At 35.5% G+C, this 17582-nt stretch overlaps 1 protein-coding gene across 1 annotated transcript in view; it reads right to left on the bottom strand.

Moving 5' to 3' along the window:
- SNTG1 (syntrophin gamma 1) overlaps window positions 1–17582 on the bottom strand; it is an 832887-nt gene that overhangs the window by 56061 nt on the left and 759244 nt on the right. The window contains exons 16-17 of the mRNA XM_073229494.1: window positions 11424–11576; window positions 8210–8302 (exon numbers count right to left, since the gene is read on the bottom strand). Coding sequence (XP_073085595.1) covers window positions 8210–8302; window positions 11424–11576 — 246 coding nt within the window. The remainder of the gene's footprint in view (window positions 1–8209; window positions 8303–11423; window positions 11577–17582) is intronic.

Below are 17582 nucleotides of genomic sequence, written 5' to 3'. Positions count from 1 at the left end.
CATGGTTGCCAGCTCAATGGGTAGTAAAACCTACAGGGAGAAAAAGAAATGTGTTTCCTGAAATAGCTACATCTAAGTCAATAGCTCTGTACAATGCAATAAGCAGGCACTGTTTCATTCTCCTCCAGGTTGTCTGCAAGCTGCAACACTGATGGAGAATAAGCACTTTATTAAGTAACCATTAAATTAATATATACACTGCATGTCTTTATTTCTGAGGCAGCACCATTCCTCACATTTACTAATTGATGTCTAAAATTTCATTATGAACTATATTGGTCTGAGTCAATAATTTGTTCTTTTTTCCCCAATCATAATAAAAAAAATCTTAAAATTGAAAAGAAATTTATATTTCTAGAAATTGATAGTTTACATTTGACTCAAATGTAAAAGGTATCACTTGGAAAATTATTTCCTTTAATTTGCAACATATAATGAATTACCTTGGGATGCATAATCTGTGTTTCTGGTTGAATAACTTTTTATTTAGTTTAAAAGGCCATACAATGTTGCCAGTAGTTGAAGATGAGAGTCTGAATTACTCATGGTTAGTGCGTGCATACAATTCTAATGTTTGGATGAATTTATATAGGATAGATCCAATAGGGGAGGCCCCAGCTGGTGTCTAAATTTTGTTTATCCAATGAATTTATCTCAGTTGTTTGATGAAGACTGCGTCCTAGAAATCTGTCAGTACTAGAGACCCAGAAGTCTCTTGGGATGTAAGTCATTCTGAGATGAGTGAAAAGTTTTATAGCATTGCATAATAAAGGGAAAAGCTATCAGAACTACACCTTGGTATTTTAATTCTGACATATACTTTGTTTATAATATCTTGATTCTACAGCATATCACACTACACTAAGTTTTTCCAAGAAACTTAGAGTCATTATACTAGTATCGGCACTAGAAAACTGAGAAAGAACACTCTCATTATCCATTAAACATAGCAACTATTCAGTGACCTTTCCATAGCTACCTTCATGAGAGTGATCTAACAGATGTCCTGAGAACCCACTCCTTGCCTAGTGCATTTTTTTTTCACACACAGTCGTTCAGGTCAGAAACTTCAGTGAAATATTTAGTTTCATCCTCTCTCTCTCTCTCTATATATATATATACAAGCCCCACTAACAGTATATCCTTATTATTACTCAATAACCTGCTGCTCTGCATCCCCAACACACCCATCACTACACTACAATCTCCTACTAACCTTCTGCCTTCCCAATATTAATGCTTCTCCCTCTCCAACGCATTCTCCACAAGGTGCCACAGTGGTTCTAGATTGCGGGCATAGATCTGTTAGTGGCTTTCCACAGCCCTTGGCACAACGTGCCCATCCACGCCTACTGAAATGTCACTCTGAGGCACTCTACTCCCACCCACTGGGTCATCCACCTTCCTACTTGGTCATGGCACAGCCACATGCATGCTTTGGCCAAGAGGGTTCTGCAGCTGTTCCAGCGACACTTTGCCCTCTGCAGGGAAGGCGAACGTGAGCTGAGCTGTTCTGAAAAGAACAAAAAGAGCAGAACCAAACCTGGGACCCTGGAGGAAACCATCCAAACTACAGCTCATGGATAGGCCTGCCCAGATCAATAGTCTGAATTTCACACGAGTGTTAGAAATCATGTCAGTGTTGTCACTGTGTGTCACACAGCAGTTTGTGGTCGCGTTCACTGAAGCAAATGCAGATCCGCACTATGAAGACCAAGGCTCCCCGTTATTTGGCCCCTGGCTCCTTGCTTTCCTGCTCCACTGCCGCACTGGGCCTGTGCTGCTTGCTCACATCTTAGGGCTTTCACACATGCTCAATCTCCTGCAGCTCTCTCTGCACCTAGTTAGCTGCTCAGGACCCACAAATTCTCAGGTGAAAGGTAATTTTCTCCAAGTACTGCCTAAAGCCCCTTAAGCTAAGGTATATGCTTCCCAGTTTATAAGTTGTCCATATATCCATTTTAGAGGTGCAGAAAGTGAGGCTGCTGCAGCTATGGGATTAGCAAAGGTCCTGCAGATGTTGAGGGAGGGCGGTCAGAAGAGCTGTCTGGTGAGTTCTCGGTGTTTGAAATGGAAGGGGAAACATGATGTACCCCTTGGATGAAAGGACATGATGTGTGCTTGAGACAGGATCCACTGAAAGATGCACTACTGGAAGTAATGCTTAAGGACTTCAAAATCTACACCTTTTATTTCATAGCTTACTGTGTTTTTTTTCAAAAAGTTATCTCATTTAATTTTAGAATAACGCTGCAAAACAAATATGCAGCTATTACTATTCACATTTACTATGCTAAGAGCTTCAGAGACTAATAACGTTGCATTAGGAACAAAAAAAAAAAATCATGGAAACCAAAGTTGGTGGTCGAAGGAAAGATCATCTAAAACACAATGAGAAAATTTAAGGCAGATATTCCTAGTAACAAAAGAAATTTATCCATAAGAAAAGAAAATCTATCAAAGCCACAGAAAGGAAGTAGAATTTAAAGAATTAAAAGGGTGATGGAAGAGGGATATAAAAACAATATAAAATTTTTAAAAAGATGAAAATGGAAATATGAACAATGTATTTTAGCCAAAGAATTTTTGACTTTTGCCTGATTTTGTTCTTTGTATACTCTGAATTATAAATATAGACAGTAAGGTATATATTAATTTCCACATTACAATGTCTTTGCATTACAAGAAATAAAAAAGAATCCATGATTTTATTATTATATTACATCCAGCTAATATACTGGAATGAAAACTTGGGTCATTACTCCTCCTTTGAACACTTACTTAGCTATCTTTGAAATGCTTCAGGGTTAAAAAAAAATTAACTGATGGATCGTTTCCCTAAATGCTTGAGTTTGTTGTGCAACAAATTCAAAGAAGAAATAATTTATCTAAAGAACATAAATTTCCACCAAATAACTGTGTTTAGGAGCTTCAGTTTATACAATAGAGAAGAAGACTGAGAGAAACTTAAAAAAGGAAAATGCTAAGATTTATAAGAATATGGTCATAACTATATCATAGCATGTGTATACGATGTCTACTTATATAGGATGTGTTTCAAGAATATATGCACTTTGATAATTTTAAATATTCCTTTTAGGTTTTTAATAACTACCTTTGATATGAAATAGTTGAAATATAATAAATATCAGAAAATTAAAAAATAAAGATTTAATTTCATTTTGAGAGGTTTAACCTATGGAGTCCATGTTATAATTATGTTAAAGATATAACTACCTATTGGAAAAAAATCTAGTAAACATATGAAATGTGTATATGTACACAAAGGTCATATGTTTTTGGGAAAAAAATAGCTTGAAGCTCATAATTAGTAACTTTCAACTTATCCAATCTGTACCCAAGACTCTTGAAAATGAAATGTGTAAATATAGGTCATGTGTTAACTTCCTTTCCAATTTTACCTTGATACACTGTAGGAAGCAGTTTCTACTTAAAGATATGAATGGATTATGTGGATTAAAATATTTCATGAATCAATATGTTAATGAATTATATAGCACAATTATTTGGGAACAAGAAACCCTCTGATTTTATAGAGAAAATCTAGAAAACAAGAAGGAAGTGATTTCAGTTAGAATGACTTTGTGTTTTACTCCACAGAATTCCTAAAATGCAGGTCAACAGGCACATGCATGGGTTTTACAAATTTCCCACATTCATTTTTAATTTATATTCAGTGAAGGTTAGTAATGGGGACAAGAAGAAAACATAAAATTGTTATAATAGTTTCTAACATATGACAGAGCTAATTCTTAAAAACTAATTTTTATATCATAATTTATTATCTTCACAGATCTGCTAGGCAATCAGGATTTCAAAAATATTTTAATGTGCTATGTGTTAGTACAGGCTTTCAGATATCCTAAAGCAAAGAAGCCTTTGAGGCATGCTATCCTAGCATTTCTCAAATTCAACTATTAAAAATTTTAAAAGACTATCAAACCATAAAAATTTGGGGGAACTAAGGATTCCAGAGAGTCTACTAGGGAAACAATAATAATATGAATAATAATGTCTTTTCCTTTACCCAGATTGAAGAGTGAACATTTGTGGTGTTTCACACAGTGCAACGTTTATTGACACAGGATGAATGGTCCTTGTGCCCCAGTTACGGTCAATGGTGCCTGGAAGGCAGCTTCACCCCTGGGCAGCAATAAGATTAGGAATGAGGGGAGGTCTAGGCATGAGATCGCATGCCTTCATCCCCATTTTAATCACCAGAGCTCAGGTGCTACCTGCTTGATACAGATTAAAAAGCACCCTCCCTCATTTTTGTTTTTCTTTTTTTTTACAAAATTTCATGGTTTAAAATGAAGAGTCTGAAAATTATTCTTCTACATTATCAAGGGGAAATATAAATGTCCATTAATTCAACCTTGCCTCCTCCCAATCACAGCGATATGTGAAACTCAGCTAGGGCACTCTTTCCTCAGTATAAATCAGATTAGGTTAGACGTGCCCTGGACCTTAATCGTGTGGCACAGTTATTTTCTCCAGCATTCTCTCTCCATCCTCCTCCTGGTACCTTATCTTCCAATCATGCTAAACACCTCTCACTTCTGCACATACACTGGGATTATTTTCATCCTGTTTGTAACACTGTGTTTAGTTGACCTTGTGAAATGTGCAGATGGCTTCTGAGGAACGTGTGATAGATGCCCACTGGAGGACGGTTTTAGAGAACTTAGAATTTAGGGTTTGCCCAGTTCCCCAAATCTCAAACATACTCTGTTCTACTTAGTTTTGTGCTGCCAAACACCCATGTGATCCTTCATATGTTCCAAACCTTCAAAGGTATTCTTCTGTTTCAGGATCAAATCCAAAACTTTTAATAGGACCCCTTTTATGATCTAGCTGTTAGTCATCTACAAATCTATTTCTCATTAAATCTGACCTCAAATGCAATGTTCTTTCTCACTTATAGATCCTTGTCTGGATTATTTTATCCCTGGTGTCTCAATTTCTGGGAAGCCTTCCTTGATCACCCAGGACTGACATATATACCCTATCCTGTGTATTTCTGTAGACAGCAAGCATTCAGCAAATATTTACTTACAATGGTTACTGTTGAGTTCTCTCTTTACATGGGAGATCTATTAATATATGTAACTAACTATACTTAACTATGGAAAATACACTTTGATACATTAGAAAGAAACCCTTTTATTAAGACTGAAAGAAACTCTCACCCATTTTAATGAGGATGAGGACTGGAAAAACTGAGCTGAGCTGTGTACTCAATGAACTGAAAAGGAATCACCCCTCATTAAGGGAAGCAGAAGAATGTACGACCTCTTGCTGTCTTGCTAAAGTAAATTGAAGTGTGTGGGAAACTGCTATTTAGGGTGTCTTGTACTCTGGAATATTCAGAGAATGGTTTTCCCTGGGGATGTTCATGCATGAGTGTAAGTAACGAGAACTAGCTTGACATTACCCGACAGCTCACTGCTTCCAAACCTGTAGCATTCTTGTATAATCTAAAACCACACCGACTCTCATTCCCTATCATCAGTCTCTCATCTTTTAGTTTACTTTTTGTTACTGTTATTTTATTTTTTAAAATTTCTTGTAAGAAATAAAACCTATGGCTGTTTATTTTATACATTAATGCAGCAGTTCTCCTTCACGGATGTACCAGCAGTGCTGTATGTGTTTTACGTGGGGCACAACGACCCACTCAGAGCACCATGCACCCCTCTCCTGGAATCTGTGCTTTATCATAAGGACTTGGTTTGCTCCCAGGATCACCTGGAGGCAGCAGGGCCTGATGAAGGTGCCATGCAGGCAGGCAGAGTGGGTACAGCTAAGGGTGTGAGTCGTATGGCTGCCATGGCCCTTCCAAACACAAACATTTAAAAAAATTCGCCAGACAAACATCCTTAAGGTTTCTTCCCACATGCATATCAAGTAGAGAAAATAATTGAATATCATTTAATTATTTTAATAGACATTGGAACCAGTTTTGATTTATAGGTAACTGGGCTCATTTCACAGAGTGAGGCAACCTTCCTGTAGGAAGGTCAGCCCAGTGGTTTGCCCAGGGCCTCAGTTCCTGCCTGTTGTCTTGACATAAATATTAAGAGCTCTTCTCTTCATTCTCTAGGTGTCACAGTTTCCATCATAAATATTACCTTTATTATAATGTCTATAGATTATTTTCCTTCCCTCCCAATTCTTAAGTTGCCTTGTAGTTAGATACTTCCAGCAATAGTCAGAAACGGAAGGATAGTGGTGACTACTCTGAAAGGGCTCCGGCGTTTTACCTGTGTGTCATACTCATACTGCCTAAAATCCCATTTCCTACCAAATGGTTTTCCCTAGACGGCATCCTGCCGATCTGCCTAGGTTCTCCTGTCTGCTCACTCCTTCCCCGCACACCCAGGTGGGAGCACCACAGTATGCTGTGCAGAATGTCCATATCAGGATTTTCTCCGTTTCCACACAAAGCCCAAACAGGACCTTGAAAGAGATGTGGATCATATTAGCCTTAAAGGAAAAACTCAAAATAGATTCAGGCGTTCAGGATTTGTTCCAATGAATTATGTGTTTCCCTCTCATTTACCAGTGTGGGACTCTCTCACTTTCCTGTGATAAAATTTGATGACAATTCTGGTAATACTATTTCATTTTTAAAATCAGACTTTTTTCTAATCAGCTTAATTTATTTTCAAGTTTTTAATTAAATTAATACCTATGAAACTGATGAATTAATAATTAAATTAGTAAATTATTAATTTAGTACTCATGAGCCTATCCTGATTTCAATGTATATTTTACTCAAAAGAAGGTCTTAAATCATATGAAAGGTTTATGACAGTCTCATCTGAGAGTCGTGGATAGGGCCACTGGCACCTGAAATTCCATATTTAGAGAAGTATTATTTTGGCTTTAAGCAAAGGCAATGCTCAGGATGGTCAAACCCAACCAGCCTTTGTGTTTTATGTAAGTTGACAATGTCACAATAAGAGGAAACACTGGCCATCCTTAAAATAATGTGAGCTTTAGTGTGACAGTCTCAATTGCTGGGTCATGAAAAGCCACAAGACCTCCAAACACCAACCCACATCCTACTCGGCTATGACCAGCTGACCTGGCCCATCAGACGCCCAGCTTTCCTGAGATCGAGACACCCCCTACTACTTGTGCACCCTGCCTTCCTCACTCACTGATATTGCTGTCTTGTTTTATTTGTATTTATTTTTGAAAATCCTGTACAAGTCTTAATTTGCAGGTAAAATATGTTTCCCATTAAGGGATTATGTATCCCTAATTAAGAGGTTTGTGTCTTAGGCCACTCTATGATGAAGAAGATAGGGTGGGTCTATGGAATCAATGTCCTCATGAAGGGCAGGGAATGTCTCCCGTGGGGACCAGAGCCCCAGGTTATAAACTGCAGCAGTGGCTCCAGGACTGGAGGGAGATCCTGGTGGCTGAGACTGGCAGAGAAGGTGTCCTCATTATTCAGTACTCACCATAGCCAGAGACATATCCTTTCTGGAAAGGACACCAAATTAGTCAGTATGAGACTTTAATAGGGCAAGTGTTCACAAGCATTATACTTCCTGGCTAGAAACTCAAAACCCCAAATCCTTCCATTCTGCAATTTTGACCTATTACCTATAAGACTAAAAAATTTTTTCCCCATTTCAATATTGGAGGTGTTGATACAGAAAAATAATGAAGGAACATTTTAGGAAAATTTACTTAACTATGGAAAATGCTCTTTGACACATTAGAAAGAAACCCTATTTCTAAGACTGAAAGAAACTCTCACCCATTTTAATAAGGATTAGGATTGGAAAAACTGAGCTGAGCTGTGTACTTTATGAACTGATTTCAATTTCAATATTGGAGGTGTTGATACAGAAAAATAATGAAGAAACATTTTAGGGAAATTGTTTTGGAACATGAAACTTTCCCCTCAAGATGGTGCCATACCATATGTGTGTGTATATATATATATATATATATATATATATATTCAGTTTTTATAGTTACAACATTTTGCCACATTTATTTTATTAAAAATTCAAAGTTTTGTTTTACTATAAACAGATTAAAGCATAATTTGTCTTCTTTTAACAAAAATGAGGATCTTAAGTTGGACACACGTGCTAACAGAAGTTAGAAGTTGTTTCAATCACTCTTAAACTGGAACATCAGAGCTGACATGAACACATTACCTTACCTTTGTTGTAGCATCAAAGCAGATAAATCCTGTGCTGAAGTCAATTGTGAGTCCCATTAGGTGACTTTCCAGCACACATGCGTAGGTCTTGCACTTAACAGAAAAGAAAACACTGTTACTTCCCATGTGATTGACCCAATTTCAGTATTAATAGCCAACATTAATCAAAGCTGTGTGGCAGCTCCTGTAATGTTCTGTATACAATATCTAACAATATCAGCAATAATTGTATAAGATATCACATCCTAATATTAATAAAATAGAAACTAAGTGGATTTGGACCTGCCAAGGGGTATGCAAGGCCAAGTTTCCAATCCTGCTCCGTCCCACCTTGTCTTTACCTTGTGCCACACTGATTCTCTCTGCTATATTGGCTATAAAACTGGTATAAACGTTTTTAGGTGCAGGAAAGATTATGCTAAGTGTTTTTTCTGTAGCTAAATATCACTGCATTTCCTGTAAACTAAAAGTGAATTATTAAAGATTAAGATATCACCAAAATTCTTGGCATGTCAATTTCACGCATATTATTTAAAAAGAAATCTGAGGCACACACACAGTAACCAAGGCAGAAAAAAAAATTCAGACTTAAGATTTGCACAAGTTCTTCTCACTTAGCTTAAGCTATTTAGTGATGCTTGCCTATTTGTGCAAATCTATTCATTTTTCAGGAATTGACAATCAATATCTTTCACAATAAGATCAGATTAAATTCTAATTTTACTTATATAAATATTTTGGGAAGATTAGTAAAATATAGACACTAAAATACAAGAATAACAGATATGAAATAACAGTTTGAGGCTTATATGCAATATGATGCATTTTTGTGTCTGCAGGTCAGTTTTATTCATATTTAATTGCAAACTGTAGTGGAATATTCAAATGAAGAAAAATACTCACAATTCACACACAAGGAGAGAGACAGAGAGACATAGAAAGAAACCTACCTGAAGCAAATATTCAGCACCAATCACATATTTGTTTTATAATACTGTATATAAAAGTACATTAAACAAATGGCATTCTGATTATAATGATGGGTAAATGCTTTAAGACACCTTCACCAAAAAGCTATATATATTTTTTCATATTCATTTCCAATTTGCATAGGAAATATGCACCCATGTTGAATGATTCATTTAGAGGTAAGTTTTCAAAAAAGCATAAAACAAATTAATGAGCCTTATAAGTTCATTTTGGGTGTCATTTTATTACATGGGCATCTTCCATATGCACATCCAGCCATTACTGCTTAAATCTACATCAACAGTAAGGGATGTTCATGGCTATTTCATTTCCTGCATTTTAGACATAATTGCTTACTATTTCCAAGTAAAGTTGACCCTTGAACAATGAGGTTAGGCCAGCTGACCCTCACTTGCCACCTCCAATGCAGTCAAAAATCCATATATAACTTTTGACTCCCTAAAAATTTAACCACCAATAGCCTACTATTGACCAGAAACCTTACTGACAACATAAATGGTTGATGAACACACTTTTTGTGGGTCATATGTATTACATATTGTATTCTCACAATAAAGTGAGCTGGAGGAAAGAAAATGATTTTTTCAAATTGTGACAAATCTGCAAAATATGTTTGTATATATTTATTGAAGAAGAATCTGTACATTGGTGGACCCATGCAGTTCAAATCCATATCATTCAAGGGTCAACTGTATTATTATCTAAAAAGAATATGTCAGTACAGAACATTTAAATTTACTTCATTAGGTTCAGAATTACAAATTAAATTACATCATCTTAAAAATCATTGTATTGAAATATTGATATGATTGAAATATAGATGTACTGTACAAATTGAGACCCACTGAAATTTAAGTCTGTAATTTATAATCTTAATAAATACTTAAATAACTATGTTTGAATTATTATTTAATTTGTGTTTATTTTATTAAAAAATTGAATTACAGCTAGGAAAGCAAAAAAATTACCTTTTTAAGAGAAGTTCATACTAGAAGCACTTTGAAAGATTTTTGCACAATTACATATTTTTATACAACATTTGAAAATACATCACCATAAGATACTTCTTAATACCCTTTTGGATGACAGTTAAATGTCTATAGCTAGATAAAACACATGAAAGAGGTTAAAATAATAAGTGAAGGAAATCAATTTTTGGAAATTATATATTTTTTCATTAGAAGTCCTATTTTGAAAGAGCTGTATTAATTCAAATTGAAATATGCACCCGTCTTCTATTATAGGCAAGCACTCCAGAATATAGTCATTACTATGCAGTCATCATTATATATTCATTTTCAAAATTAAGTGTCCATGTGTCCATTTAGAACCAGGCTCTGTGAATCTGCCTGCACATGGCAAGTACATAATAAATGCTTCATTTTGTCCTAGGTCTGTCAGAGGTCAGCCACACAGCCAATATTTGGGGGCCCATTCCACCCCATGGTCCTATGAACTGCAGAGGATGGTTGATGGTTCTATGAAGTTTGATGTAGCTGTAAAGTTTAATAAATATCTGTTGCACACTATCAATGCACAAAATGCACTGCACTTCAGTTGGTAGATAAATTATCTACCCAGCAACCTATAACTTAATGTGGGGAACGAACCAGCCTGCATCACTGCAATACCAGACGCAGTGTGAGCAGACCTAAGAAAACAGACCAAAAAAGGGGACAGTGGTGTTCAGAAGTGGGGTAACTTGAACAGGGTGTTAGGGAAGGAGTAGGTAATCCATGGGCAGGGTGGACTGGAAGTCAGAAAAACTTTCATGGGTGATAATAAGCTCTGAAAAAAATTTCAAATGCTGTGGTTTTGAAGGGTAGATAGAGATGAAGGGAGGGCTTTCTAGCAAGAAAGAGCATTCTAAGTGAATGAAGCCCTTCAGGCTTAAAATCAGGTGGTGACTGGAGAAACAGGAAATGGCCTTATAAAAAATGAATTAAAGTCAGTATTTTCTATTTTAGATTTAAACTGGAGCAGATTCTAATTAAAATTAGAAAAAATATTTTTGACGAGTGGTAGTAAATAGTCTAGAAAGCTCAAATTGTAAAAAGTAACATTTTTCGGAGTTGTTACTATTCATTTAATAACAATGGCTAATTAACCAATGTATTTGAGAAGTAGGTCAAGACTCACAAAACTATTTCTATGCCAATTTATAGTAGAACTCTATAGTAGAATATATGCACCTTTGGGAGTCTCTAAAATTCCAGGCTCTCACCTGTATCCGTTCCACTTCCAGAAAGGTTGCTGTTTGGAAAGCTCTTTCCCACTGGGCGAGGTCCGACTCTAACTCCACAGAGAAGCAGAGGTCCTCCCCAGATTCGGACTGCACGGCGAAGCAGTGTTTCCGCCGGTCCAGAAGGTCACTGTCCTGATGAAAACCTCGAGTTACACAGGCTGGCGCGCATCAATTCATACTGCCAACATGGCCACACCTCGAGTCAGTGCCGGCCAATGTATGCCGAAGGCACCCTGTCACACGATTATACCCTGTGACATGACTAAGTCTTCATTAGAGATGGTCACAGCGCCAAAATTCCCTGCGTCAAAGTCCATAATTAATGCATTGCTTCTCTGTATGGACACCAAAGCATGCCCATGAAATAGATGTTAGGATTTCTGACTTCACTTGTATAGCTACGTTTAACTACCAAAGCTTTTTGCACATGAGATTCAGTTTCTTACTGTACAAAGGAATAACACACCATCTCCCCTTTCTCCATAGAAAGCTGTCAAGATGATGAAATTAATAATACTTTTTATATGCTTGCAAATTTTAAATAAGTTTGTAAGACCGATATTTTGGGAGTTGATTTTTGTAACCCTTAAGGCATAATGAAAATATTCTTCTATCTGAGAAAGGAAAAATGAGTCTAGGTTGCCTACAGCATCATACCGGTCTTTAAAACTACACATTTACTTTACTTATGTAATTGTATTTCACCGAGACAAAGATTGACATGGCAATTTCTTGATCTTGTTAGAAGTTGTCAACTATGTTTGCATATCTATTTGTATTCCATTTCAGAGATGTTAAAATGTGAAAAAAAATCAGAAAGTGTTGATGAAACAGGGTAATCCCGTGCAATATGTCATAGAGAGCCTCTGAATTATTTGTGCACTATACTGAAAATTGTCAAAGGTTAATTACTAGTGTCTTTAACGCCTAATGTTAGAAGAAAAGCTCCAATTCGGAAAGTTTTTTCAAAATAATCACTATTTTATAAGTAAATCAAAATTTCTTTTTTTTTCTTTGGATGTTTAAAATTTCTAGAGGAGAACTAATGAAGGGCAGTTACTTCCCATGCCGTAAAATTCAGCTTTGATGCTTGCTGCCAGCAGACCCTCAGAAAGTTTAAAGGAAGATACATTCTCTTTGTATATATTGATTTCTTATACTATCTTAAGGGAAAAATGAAAACACAGTGTCTTGGAAAATATAGTCCAATGATAGGCAGATTGTGAAGTACTTTTTACTTTATAATAATTTGTAGATTATAATATCTAGGGAGAGTGACAATGACATATATTAAAAAAAAACTACACAAGTAAATATGTTAGTACAGGTTACTGTAAGTGTACTATAAGTGCCATTATAAGAAGTGAGAAAGTGTTCAACACCAAGATTAATTGGAAAATCAGGGAAATGTACTGTGGGATGTAAATTGTAAGCAATGGCAGAAAGAGGAGTAGAAGATGAAAGTTAAAAGTGGAAAGGGGAGTGTGTCTGTAGGCAGAGGGGCTGGCACTGGAAAGAGGCCTGAAGCAAGAGCAGGGGGTACAGCCAGAAATCCAGAGAAAAGATGCAGGAGATGATGAGAGCCAGGCTGGGAGAGGAGATGGGGCCTGGAAAAGTCATGAATTTTGGACTTTATCATGAAGGTAATGACAAGGTACTGTATTAAAAAGTGTTAGTAAATCTTCTGTTTATATTCTAGATAGTTCGACTCCTATATTAAATATTTAAATTGTAATATTGGCACAAAAATTACAGCTAAACACTTCAGACTCTCCCAAAGCTTTACCAGTTTTATGGCTTATTAAATTGGCTTTAACTTTCCTTGTAACATAAAATTGTGATAAAATAATCAATGTCACGAATAGCCAGAAAATTATTGATATTATAATTCTTATAAATTGCATGTTGCCATAGTATCTTAAATTGACCGTCAGTGAAGATTTTGTTTTCTTGGCAATTTAACTCCTTTACTCTTTTAAAGCGCATTTTAGCACTTTCTATTACATTACCTAAGCACTGAAGCTCTCAGAGACAGAATTCTCTAATGAACTCTGCAGATGTAATTTCATCATCTCTGAATACCTGTAGTCATTTTTTATTGTTATTTATAGACTATTCTCCTGCACCAACTCACACTACAGCCTCTGTGGGTCCCTGGGCATTCAGGCCTCATGGTTAATGAGGGAGACAGATATGTAAAAATACTGAAAAGCAATAGCAGCATTCTGGAGTTAAAGCACTAAGGAAACAGAATCAGGAGCAATAAATCATCCCTGAGACTAAGTGGGAAGGAGAAAGTTTTAGGAAGAGTTGGAGCATCAGCAAGGACTTAAGACACACAAGCAAGAGCAATCAGCCAGGAGCCAGAAGGAGCCCATGAGCTCCTGCTGAGAAATCCACAGGACAGCTTGTGCCACTGGGGGATTTATGAAAAGCCACTGGAGGATTTGTGGTAAGAAAGGCTCTTCTCTGCTTTGGAGAGGAGATCAAGTGAGGTGGAGGATGGAAAAGCAGTGTGTCAGGATTCTTTCTCAGAAGTTTAATGAAAAGTGACTATAGCCCATTTTAAAGACCTGCCTGGAAATAATCATCCAAAATGCACATATTCCTTTCCCTCCCTCTTTCTGTATTGCTCATGTGCATGTGATAAGAACACAGTGACGCGATAAGAACATAAACTGTCACCTCAAATGCTGTCTGGATTCAGTTCTCAGCTCTTCCGCTTATTAGGATGTGCTGGTAATTGATGTATACACATTTTAGCTTAGTTGCTGTATACAGTTCTTAATTAATGTTATAAGTTTATATTATTAAAGTTGATATTTAATAAAATGAATATATATGTCATTCCTTAATCTCTACTTCTTTAACTTGCTCTGTTTACACTTTGTTTTCCTTTTGGCAGAGGGTGATTTTGGCCTCAGTAGAAACAATAGCTTCCAGAATTATTTGTGCTCCTTGAAAACTATCATTTAATAATGATAATAAAATAATAGCTACACATATCATGAGCACTGTCTTTGTCCATTTTTCTCTTTCATGATTTCTCCTTCAGAACTATCCTCTAGTTTTTTAGATTTATGCAGGTCCCCTGGACACTCTGCATACTAATAACCAAATACTGTCCTTGCTGGGGTCTGTCTCAGATTTAGAAAACACTATTACACAGAATCAACATATTACAAATATGCATACTAATCATGTTCATATTTTTTCTAAAGTATTGAGTTCAATGGGTATAATCAAAATATAGTTTTATTTAAAAAATAAACTATGTTTAGAATAATTACTAGCTTGTAAACATAAGTTTTATGTTGTACTTAAACCATGTACGACTAAAGGCAAAAGCTGCTGAAAATCAGGGAGTTATCCTACTGGCAAAGTTTTGCATTCATCAATATGGTGTCTTTTTCCTTCATACTATACTATTGTGTCCAATATTTGCTATTATGGCAGGTTACTTGTTTCACACTTTTTTAGATACACGTATCATTGTTCTAGTAATAGCAGTAAGAGCTATTTGTTTTTCAATTTCATAGAATTTGTGGAATTGAAAATGAAAATGAAAAAGTAGACTGATTAATAAATATTTTTACATCACTATATTAAACATAAATTACTTAAGCTATGTGACTTAACTAATATGTTTTGACTGTTATATTTGCTACTGTCTCTTTTACTTGAACTTACAGTGAGTCAGGAAATCACTTAATCATTAGGCATGGAGTTACTTAACACAAATAGTGACTTTTAATGAAAAAGAAAAAGCAGGCCCAGGAGGAATTCTTCAGCCACATATAATGATTTTTATTGTTTTGCAACTATTCTAATAATTAAAACTGAGAAGGAAAAAAACATATCAAAATTCAGTCTTGTCATCAAATTTTGAATTCAACTTTCGGGAATAATCAAGTCTGCACAAAGGACTTGTGAAATCTACATCAAGTCCTGAACAAAAATGATAGTTTTAATAGCATATTGCAATACTATTTTTCATTTTTATGAAAGTATTATCCTTAACATTGTTGTGTACTAAATATAAATCAAATATTTTTAGGCATATTGTCCATCAGATTTTAGAAAAAGGAAAGCTGGGAAATTGACTCAAAATATTATAAATCTGATTCTACACATCACAGAGTGAAAAGGATATTTGTATATTATTCAGCCAATATGATCTATGTGGAAAAATAACTTTGTTTTAAGTTATATTAACTCAGTAACTCTAACTTCCACTTTTTTTGTGATATGTTAGAAATATATCAAAAGTAAGTGAAAGTAATGTACATAAATTTGAATATTTTCATTTTTTATGGCTATGGCAGATACTAAGATATAGAAATTACTTTTCTATTAAAATGTCACCTACTGCCTGCCAGAGAAATTATTTTTATATCATTCAGTCTTTAAGTTATTACTTGTATATTCACAGGTAAATCTTCATTACATGAAAACTTAAAAATTTCAACTTCTGAAAAAAGTATAAATGAATATATTATTTTAAAATTATTTAGAATAAAACTCAAGATGTTCTAGATATTAAAAATCAAAATGAAACTAAGTGAACACACTGTATATGTAACTCAACTCATTTTTCTGGATTTTAGTTGGCTTATCTGAAAATAGAAGGAATAAAACTTACAATTTTCTTCTTTTTAGGAAACTAGAATCCCTGATATAATTGGACATAGTAGTAAATTTCAGGAAAAAACATAAGCAGTTGCTTCAAATACAGCATCTAAACAGTTCATCTTCATAACAGGCTATAAAGTTCACTTCCCTGAGGAGGAAAATAGGTCTTGGGCATTTCCTGCTCACTCCTCCACCTTAGAAGCTGTTTCGTCTAGCGATTAAGAGGACATCAGTTTGGGGGTGACTCAGTTTAAGTACAGATGCAGTTTTACCACTTATTTCCACCTCTTCTAGAATCAATAAAGAAATTTGTAAAAAGCTTCAAAGCTTTTTGTAAGTTTGTAACTGCCTCAAAGTTTCTTAAGATTAAATGAGTTCGTACATGTAGGTCACTTAGCAAAGTGTCTTTTACACATTAAGCACTCCATCATATTGATAACCTCACATAACAGCATTAGTAATCCCAATATTCACCATCATTAATATTGACTATTTCTAAAAAATTGGATTAGACCCGATCCTAAATCAGGCGTATGTTCCAGTCCACACATAAGCACACTCATGCACACACACCCTCTTTTCTCTATAATGCAGTGTGACAGCTATGGTACAACATTGTATATGGAGATTCATGAAGGCTCTATCTTCTAATCAAATTAACTAATAGCATTCACAATGAAAGGGAAACATTCTTGCCAGAACTGTTTATTATACAGGTAAATTTGACTCTTTTGCCATTCTTTAGATATTTTGTGTGTGCTGTATGTATTTGCCCATACAGTTGTGTGAATTCTGTCCCAGCTTGATAAAGCTTCATAAATGTTAACCCTGATTCCTGTAGATAATTTGGTTTTTGTTCCTATTAATAATATTATTTTCCATCTGAAGAACATCATATATATTAGAATTCTTTTATAGACATTATCCCATTATCTAGTCTATGTTTGAGAAAATTAAGGCTTGTAAAGATCAAATACCTTCAACAGGTACACATACTGAAAATTCAATGATTCTGGAATTTACAGGTAAAACATGTTTTAAAGGACATACCCACCATTCACCAATTTTTCTGATTTTGGTGTTAGAATACATATTATAAGACTAGAATTCTTAGCTTTAGAAAACTATGGGTGGGGAGTGGTTTAAACAAGGTAGATGTGGCCCTAGCATAGTCGTGGTTTCTTTAAAAGGACAAAATACTCCCTAACAGCACTGCTCTTGGCACTGGAATTTACCTAATTCAGATGCAAATACAGTAACAGCTGATATATTGGAGCAAAACCACGGTTGTTTTCCTGTGACTGTTAGGCTGGGGACACAGTGACCCCAAGCAACCTCCTGTTCTTCCAGCGGGCCCTTTGTGCAGTGTTGCTAATTACCCCTTGTTTAAATCTATCCCTCCCTGACAGGCGGCAATGGCTCCTCCTTGGATAAATATGTGGTAGGTTCATTTTTTCACAGGATATTTAGGGATGCAAAGCCATACTTAAAAAAACAAATGAACAC

The sequence above is a fragment of the Manis javanica genome, chromosome 2 (assembly GCF_040802235.1).
Source record: "Manis javanica isolate MJ-LG chromosome 2, MJ_LKY, whole genome shotgun sequence".
Taxonomy (NCBI): domain Eukaryota; kingdom Metazoa; phylum Chordata; class Mammalia; order Pholidota; family Manidae; genus Manis; species Manis javanica.
Note: the sequence above shows the minus strand (reverse complement) of the source record. Positions and strands in the feature narration are given on the sequence as shown.